This window comes from Microtus oregoni, unplaced genomic scaffold (assembly GCF_018167655.1).
Source record: "Microtus oregoni isolate MIOR12 unplaced genomic scaffold, Mior012 000030F_ref0000283, whole genome shotgun sequence".
NCBI classification, from domain to species: Eukaryota; Metazoa; Chordata; class Mammalia; order Rodentia; family Cricetidae; genus Microtus; species Microtus oregoni.
In genome coordinates this window covers 2,853,514-2,861,300 of record NW_024543089.1, presented here as the reverse complement: position 1 = coordinate 2,861,300, position 7,787 = coordinate 2,853,514, and the positions used below count along the sequence as shown (strand labels likewise).

Here is a 7,787-nt window from a genome sequence, read left to right as displayed (position 1 = left end):
CGGTTTTTGCTACTGACACCCACATGTAATAGCCCCACTGGTTACAGTCTTTTGAGGTCTGTTTAATTCGTGTTACAGAAGGCGTGGCACAAAGTGCACACTTACTATTTCTCATCAACGAACAGTAAGTATTCCAAGAGTTTACATCCCGACATTCCCTCCAATTCCTTTCGGTTTTGGTTTATGATACAAGGTGAAGGCTGAGTTCAGAAAGGTCATTAAGTTTGAGGACTGTCCTGGCTACTTTGAAATGTCTTGTATGAAATAATAATAACAATAGAGATGATGGTGATGATAATAATCACTCTTAAGCCTCGGGAGATGGCTTAGAGAGGAAATGGTGTTTGCCACCACACCTGAGGTCACCCTGGAAGTTACACAGTAGAGCAGAACCAACTCCAGAAAGTTGGCCTTTGACCGACAGACAGGCACTCATACTCAAAAGAAATACAATTTCTTTATTTGCTAATTATTACTTTTTGTTTTTTTCAAGGCAGGGTTTTTCTGTGTCCTTTTTCTCTGTGGACCAGGTGGCCTGTAGCTCAGAGGCCTTTGTTTCCTGAGTTATGGGGTTAGAGCTGTGCGCCACTACGCCGGGCAAATACACAGTCTTTTTTTTTTTTTTTTTTTTTTTGGTTTTTCGAGACAGGGTTTCTCTGTGGTTTTGGAGCCTGTCCTGGAACTAGCTCTTGTAGACCAGGCTGGTCTCGAACTCACAGAGATCCGCCTGCTTCTGCCTCCCGAGTGCTGGGATAATACATACAGTCTTAAAAAAAGATTCACTGTTGCTGGTCACCTTTTTAATTTGTTCAGGGTGCGGAAAGGCCAATTCAAGGCAATTTACGAGCTCAATTTTAGAAGCGCATCGGACAGAATTAAGGGAAATCAGGCTTCTGCATGTTGCTCTCAGCCACCCTGCAGAAGCAACGCATTTGAGAGAAGAAACCATCCACCTGACACCGCCCTCTAAGAGGATTTAAACCACCCCTCAGTCGATCAACCTCAGCCTCGACGGGCAGTCCGCGCAGGCTCGGAGCCGGGGCGTCGGAATCGCTCCCCCGGGCCGAGCCATTTCCCACAAGGCCGCGTTCCGGAAGCCGCCGGTCCTGTAGCGTGACTGGCTCGGTGGGGTAGCTCTCTCTTCGTCATCAGGAGGAAGCGGAGCTGGCAGCCGGCTCCCGGCCCGTCACCGAAGGCAGTTATGGGCGCCGTGCTCCCGGGTGAGTACCGGCGGCCGCCGCTCGCCCGGCCTGCCCACCCCGCCGCTCTCCGCTCCTCGGCCGGCCGGCGCCGCGGCGCCTTGGGCTGCGGGTGCTGTCAGTCCCCGGGGGCGGCGGGGGACTCGCGGGGCCCGCGTCCCCGGCCTGTGCGGCCAGCCTGCCCCGTGGTCACCGAGCAGTTGGAGGGGCCGGCGGGCGCCGGGAAGGGGGCTGGCAGGGCGGCTGGCGTGCGAGCTCCGGCCAGCGCCCGGTGACAGCATGCGGATTGGAAGCGCGCCCAGCTCTGTCACCTGTGGGTGACAGCCGACGTCCAAACGCGAGAGCCACGTTTCGGGGAGACCTGCTGACAAGGTTCTCCACACGCCTTTGCCGCGGCGCCGCTCAGGCAGAGGAAGACCGGGAGGGCAGGGGAGGAGAGCAGCCGGCTTAACATGAGAGGGAACAGGAGGAGTTTTGATTTCAGCGTGGCATGGAGTCGCGAGCGAGTAAATTGGGTCCAAGAGGCCCATTCATATCTGAAAATTCACCCGACAGAACATTTATGTTTTATAGCACCCCTTCCCACGATCCTTCAGTTGCCCTCTTAGCCGTCAGTAGCATCGACTGACTCCTCCACTCCTTGCCCTAATTAAAATTTGCCTTTCAAGTTTGCCTGTGCTGACTCAAAGGAAAAGGCAGGCAGTCCTTCAACCAGATTTTCTGGTGCTGTTTTCACAACTGTAGGCTTTTGACTTAATTGTCTACCTGCGTCCTTCCCACCTGCGGTTGTGCCTTCTCTTTTCAGGCGCTCTTCGTGTTTGGTCGTATGTGTGCCTGTTTTTTTGAGACAGCCTCACTCGGTGTGTAACTCTGGCTGGCCTGGAACTTTCTAACCGCCAGCTTTGCCGTAGCAGTGCTGGGTTTAAAGGAATGTGCCGTCGTGCCCAGGCTCCGGTACTGTGATGTATTAACGCAGGAAGTTTTTCTTGAGGACCCACTATGTACTGACAGTCTGCCGCAGGCATAGAAATACTGCCCAGAATCAGTTCTTTCTCCTAAAGTTCCAGATTGCAAAGAGAAAAACAGCATGTTTAGATTGTAGATTTGAAGATTTGAAAAGCAATTTACTACAGTAGAGAAACAGGTAAAGGAACAAAGAATAATGCGTATTTTCTTCCTTCCCTTCATTTCTCCTTCCCTTCCTCCTTTTTCTTCCCTCCCTTCTTTTCTCCCTCCCTTGTTCCCTCCCTCCCTCCCTTCTTTCCTCCCTCCCTCCCTCCCTTGTTCCCTCCCTCCCTCCCTTCTTTCCTCCCTCCCTTCTCCCCTCCCTCTCTTCTTTCCTCCCTTCCTCGTTCCCTCCCTCTCTTCTTCCCCCCCTCCCTCCTTCCCTCCCTCTCTTCTTTCCTCCCTTCCTCGTTCCCTCCCTCTCTTCTTTCCTCCCTCCCTCCTTCCCTCACTCCCTTCTTTCCTCCCTCCCTTCTTCCCTCCTCCCTCCCCCTCCTTCTCCCTCCCTCCCTTGTTTTGTTTTGAGACAGGTTTCTCTGTAGCTTTGCAGCCTGTCCTAGAACTTGCTCTCTAGACCAGGCTGGCCTCGAGCTCACTGAGATCACCTGCCTCTGCCTCCCAAGTGCTGGGATTAAAGGCTTGCGGCACCAGGCCTGGCACCAATGCACGTTTTCTTAAAGCTTCATTGAAGTGGAGAGGGAGGATTGCTAGGATGTGGCCTGAGGGAGAAAGCATTTTAGGTATCAGGCAGAAGTGGGCCAAGGAAGCACTGAAGAGATGATCTTGGTTGAAAGAGTTGTGCTCTCAGAACCAAAGAATGGAATTGTAGCGGCAGCTCCATTTTTGTTTCGGAATTTCTTCTTTCAGTGAATATCTTCATTTAAAAGGTTATTGCGAAAATCAGATATGGTGGTTTTGGAAGGGCACTGTCTAATTAGAATTCGTTAGCTGTTTATATTGATTCATTAACTGTTTATATTGAGGAATTATGAGTGGCAGGACTGCTAGTGCTTTGGAGCCAAATTAAAAGGGACAAGCCCCAGAGTATGATCTTGCACCTTTAGCTTTTTAATGAGTTCATTAGAGTGACATGATACAAATTGCATTTTTTGAAGATGAATCTTAATCTAATGTAGTAGAGATTAGAGGGGGGTTAGATTGGAGGTGAGAACTTGGATACTATTTATTTTTCTAAAATAGGATTGTATTTTTACAGCCTTACATGCTTTGTTCTCCTTTATTATGTTTTTATATTTATGGCAGAGTCTCATCAATCACAGGGTGGCGTCAGACTCAGTATGTAGTAATTGAGGATGACGCTGAATTCTTGACCCCCTGTCTGCACCTTCTGAATACCGGGATCACTGATGCCCCACTCCGCCTGGCTTGTGTGGTGCTGGAGCCTGAGCCAGAGCCCTGTGTGGTAGGCGAGCATTCTGTGTGGTGCTGGAGCCTGAGCCAGAGCTCTGTGTGGCAGGCGAGCATCCTGGGTGGTGCTGGAGCCTGAGCCAGAGCTCTGTGTGGCAGGCGAGCATCCTGGGTGGTGCTGGAGCCTGAGCCAGAGCTCTGTGTGGCAGGCGAGCATTCTGTGTGGTGCTGGAGCTGAGACAGAGCTCTGTGTGGCAGGCGAGCATCCTGGGTGGTGCTGGAGCCTGAGCCAGAGCTCTGTGTGGCAGGCGAGCATTCTGTGTGGTGCTGGAGCTGAGCCAGAGCTCTGTGTGGTAGGCGAGCATTCTGTGTGGTGCTGGAGCCTGAGCCAGAGCTCTGTGTGGCAAGTGTGCATTCTGTGTGGTGCTGGAGCCTGAGCCAGAGCCCTGTGTGGTAGGCGAGCATTCTGTGTGGTGCTGGAGCCTGAGCCAGAGCTCTGTGTGGTAGGCGAGCATTCTGTGTGGTGCTGGAGCCTGAGCCAGAGCTCTGTGTGGCAAGTGTGCATTCTGTGTGGTGCTGGAGCCTGAGCCAGAGCCCTGTGTGGTAGGCGAGCATTCTGTGTGGTGCTGGAGCCTGAGCCAGAGCTCTGTGTGGTAGGCGAGCATTCTGTGTGGTGCTGGAGCCTGAGCCAGAGCTCTGTGTGGCAGGCGAGCATCCTGGGTGGTGCTGGAGCTGAGACAGAGCTCTGTGTGGTAGGCGAGCATTCTGTGTGGTGCTGGAGCTGAGACAGAGCTCTGTGTGGCAGGCGAGCATCCTGGGTGGTGCTGGAGCCTGAGCCAGAGCTCTGTGTGGCAAGTGTGCATTCAACACTTGAGCTACATCTTTAGCTCCCAACCCCCCCCACACAATTTTTTTTAAATTTATTTTATTTTACATTTTAGGTGATCCTTGGTAAAGGGAGGGTTACCAGCTTAGACCAGTGGTTGCCTACCATTTGCCCAGCATGCAAACAAGGCTTGGATTTATAGCCAGCACTGGGAAGGACGGAAAGCTGGGTGAGGATTTCCCTTGGACAGGATGGTTGTTTCACTTAGCTGTCGCTCTTTCTTATATACAGGTGTCTTGAATGTCTTTAATAATACTATCTCATCAAGTCCTGAAGGATGGTGATGAAAGTTAAGGTTAGAATGAACTTAAAGTAGGCCCGAGTTGTAGTTTGTGGTAGAACACCTATAAAAAAGAACTAAGAGGAAACATTTTCTGCAGACACTACTTACCATTTGTGCAGTCAAACTTTTAGTAAGCGTCTCAGGTAAAAACAGCTGTTTAGGGGCTGGAGAGATGGCTCAGAGATTAAGAGCACTGGCTGCTCTTCCAGAGGTCCTGAGTTCAATTCCCAGCAACCACATGGTGGCTCACAACCATCTATGAGATCTGGTGCCCTCTTCTGGCGGGCAGGCATACATGCAGACAGAACATTGTATACATAATAAATTTAAAAAAAATTTTAAAAAAGCTGTTTACAGTGCTCATTGAGTTTTTAGTCATAATAAATGACTCTGAAGCATATAAAACACAGCTCAAAATCAGTATATCAAGATAGACTTGTAAGTTCTTTTAACACTCTTGATATTTTCTAATTTTGAGATTTTAGCTAAAAGGGCAAAGGTTTAATGTGTGGTTAGATTAGCCATAGACTTCCAAACTGGGTTTGTCAGTGACATGATTTCAATAGGCAGTCAGTTCTCGTCCATACCCAGAAGACAGGCTAGTAAAGAGAATTTTATGTTTGTTTTTAAGTTACCTTGCAAAACTTCAAACTCAGCAGATAATTTTCAGAACAATATTTATGTGATGAGGAGTTGAATATTTTTTAATGTTAGGCATTGAAGCATTTTAAGATAGGTCTAAGAAGATTGGGACCTTTGACCTTAACATTTCTTTTACAAAAAAAAAAAATCCCTTAGTCACTTCCCCATAGTCTGAACAACAGGATGATACTGTATTTCTATGCACTTAAGTGTTGTTATTAGCTTAGCTAGGTGGTGGTGGTACATGCCTTTAATTCCAGGAGGTAGAGTCAGGTAGATCTCCTGAGTTCGAGGCGAGCCTGGTCTATAGAGCAAGTTCCAGGACAGCCAGAGCTACACACAGACACACAGAAACCCTGTCACAAAAAAAAAAAAGAAAAGTTATTATTAAAACTTTGATGGTAGTGCCTTCCCTCTCTGAGGAATGAATGGGGGGGTGGAGTGGGGGATTAGGTGGAAGGGATGGGAGGAGGGGAGGGAGTGGGAACTGGGATTGGTATGTAAAATGAAAAATGATAGTTTTTTTGAAAAAAGAAAAAAATATATATAAAGTTTGATGGGGTATCCGTGGTGTTCCTGACTTGTAAGGTGCAATAGGCATGCAAAGCATTGAATGTGGCTTCTAACCATGGAAATCTTTCTTTTGTTTTTGTCAAGCCCGGTTTATCTTGTTCTCTAGATTGTAATTTTGTGTCAGTGAGCCATCCATGAAGTGCCAACATGGGAAAGAAACGAACAAAGGGGAAAAATGTTCCAGTTAAGGCTTCCTCAGAATCTGCAGGTATATTTTACCTTTTGTTGTTAAAGCCTGTTACTATACCTAAACGAATTTTATGTTAGATTTATTTTTATGTATACTGTGTAGGCAGAGTTTCTCTGTGTCTTTGTAGCTCTCCCAAATAACCATTCAGAGACTTATTAAATATAAATGCTTGGCCAATAGCTCAGACTTCTTACTAACTAATTAAATAACCCATATTTCTTATCTGTATTCTGCCACATTGCTCAATACCTTTTCTCAGTATGACAAATTCTTCTCCTTTCCTCGTCTCCTCCCAACTCTGAGAGACTCCTCTCCTTCACTCCTTTTTTCCCTGCAAATCCTGCCTAACCTCTACCTGTCCAGCTATTGGCCAGTCAACTCAACTTTAACCCAGTCACAGTAACACATATTCACACAGTGTAAAGGACTATTCCACAGTACTGGGTGCTTTTCCTTGTATGCATGTCTGTACTGTGTGAATGTAGTACTCGCAGAGGCCAGAAGAGGGCATCATATTCCCTGTATTAGCCAGTTCTGAGCCACTATGTAGGTGCTAGGACTCAAACCCAGGCCTCTTAGAAGAGTAGCCATTGCTCTTCTGATCATTTCTCCAGCCCCCCTAGGTGATACGTTAGGTGAGGTATATATTATTATGTAATCAGTGTTTTACTATTTATTTTAAAATTTTACTTTTGTTAAATGTACTGCCTGCTTGTAGCCTGTGCACCATGTGTGTGCAGTGCTTGTAAAAGGCCAGAAGAGGGTATCAGAGCCTCTGGAATTAGAGATAGTGGATGCCATGTTTGTAAAGGCCAGAAGAGGGCATCAGAGCCTCTGGAATTGGAGATAGTGGATGCCATGTTTGGTCCTGGGATTGGAACCACAGGGGCTTTGGAAGGGCAACACGTATTTCTGAACCACTGACGCGTCTTTCCAACCCTATTTACTTTTAAAAAAATTTTAATTTTATGTGTATGGGTCTTTTTACTGCATGTATGCTTTATGCATCATATTTGGGGAGTGCCTGTGGAGGGCAAAAGAGAGCCCTGGATGCTGGGAAGCTGGAGTTAGGCATGTTTGTGAGGCATCATGTGGCTGCTGGGGTTGGAAACACAGGTCCTCTAGACAGGGTTTCTCTGTGTAACAGTCCTGGCTGTCCTGGAACTTGCTTCGTAGACCAGGCTGGCCTCAAACTCACTGAGCTCTGTTTGCCTCTGCCTCCCAAGTGCTGGGATTAAAAGAGCATGCCGCCACTGCCCAGCTTGCTTGATTAGTTTCTAAGACTCTAGTTTCCATCAAACAATGCAAACCCTTCATCCCGAAGCCCTTCATTGTCTTGTCCTAACTTGATTTCCATTCACAAGCTGGCTGTCAGTTTTGCATTGTGTATGACTTCACCATTTAGGGAGATAGCATACATTATTTTTACATACTTTTACATGGGAATTAGTCCTTTCAGGTTGCCTTATTTATTCATTTATTTGAGATGAGGTCTTTTTATATAGTTTTTGCTGGCCTAGAATCCCATGTATAGACTAGACTGGCCTGAACTTACCAGAAATCTACTTGACTCTGTCTCCTCAGTGCTGGAGTTAAAAGGTGTGTACCCCCAGCCTGGTAGCTTTTCACTATTTGAGGACG

General features: G+C 47.6%; 1 protein-coding gene across 6 annotated transcripts in view; it reads left to right on the top strand.

Annotated features, from left to right (window-relative positions):
• Window positions 1-1,072: 1,072 nt before the first annotated feature.
• Window positions 1,073-7,787, top strand: part of Usp16 (ubiquitin specific peptidase 16) — a 29,351-nt gene continuing 22,636 nt past the window's right edge. For 4 of the 6 annotated variants that reach the window (XM_041678505.1, XM_041678503.1, XM_041678504.1 and 1 more), the window contains exons 1-2: window positions 1,073-1,220; window positions 6,041-6,164. In XM_041678505.1, coding sequence (XP_041534439.1) covers window positions 6,104-6,164 — 61 coding nt within the window. In that variant the 5' untranslated portion in view covers window positions 1,073-1,220; window positions 6,041-6,103. Of the gene's footprint in view, window positions 1,221-2,004; window positions 2,344-4,513; window positions 4,628-6,040; window positions 6,165-7,787 lie in introns of all 6 variants that reach the window. The other 2 variants (XM_041678501.1, XM_041678502.1) reach the window with 2 other exon arrangements.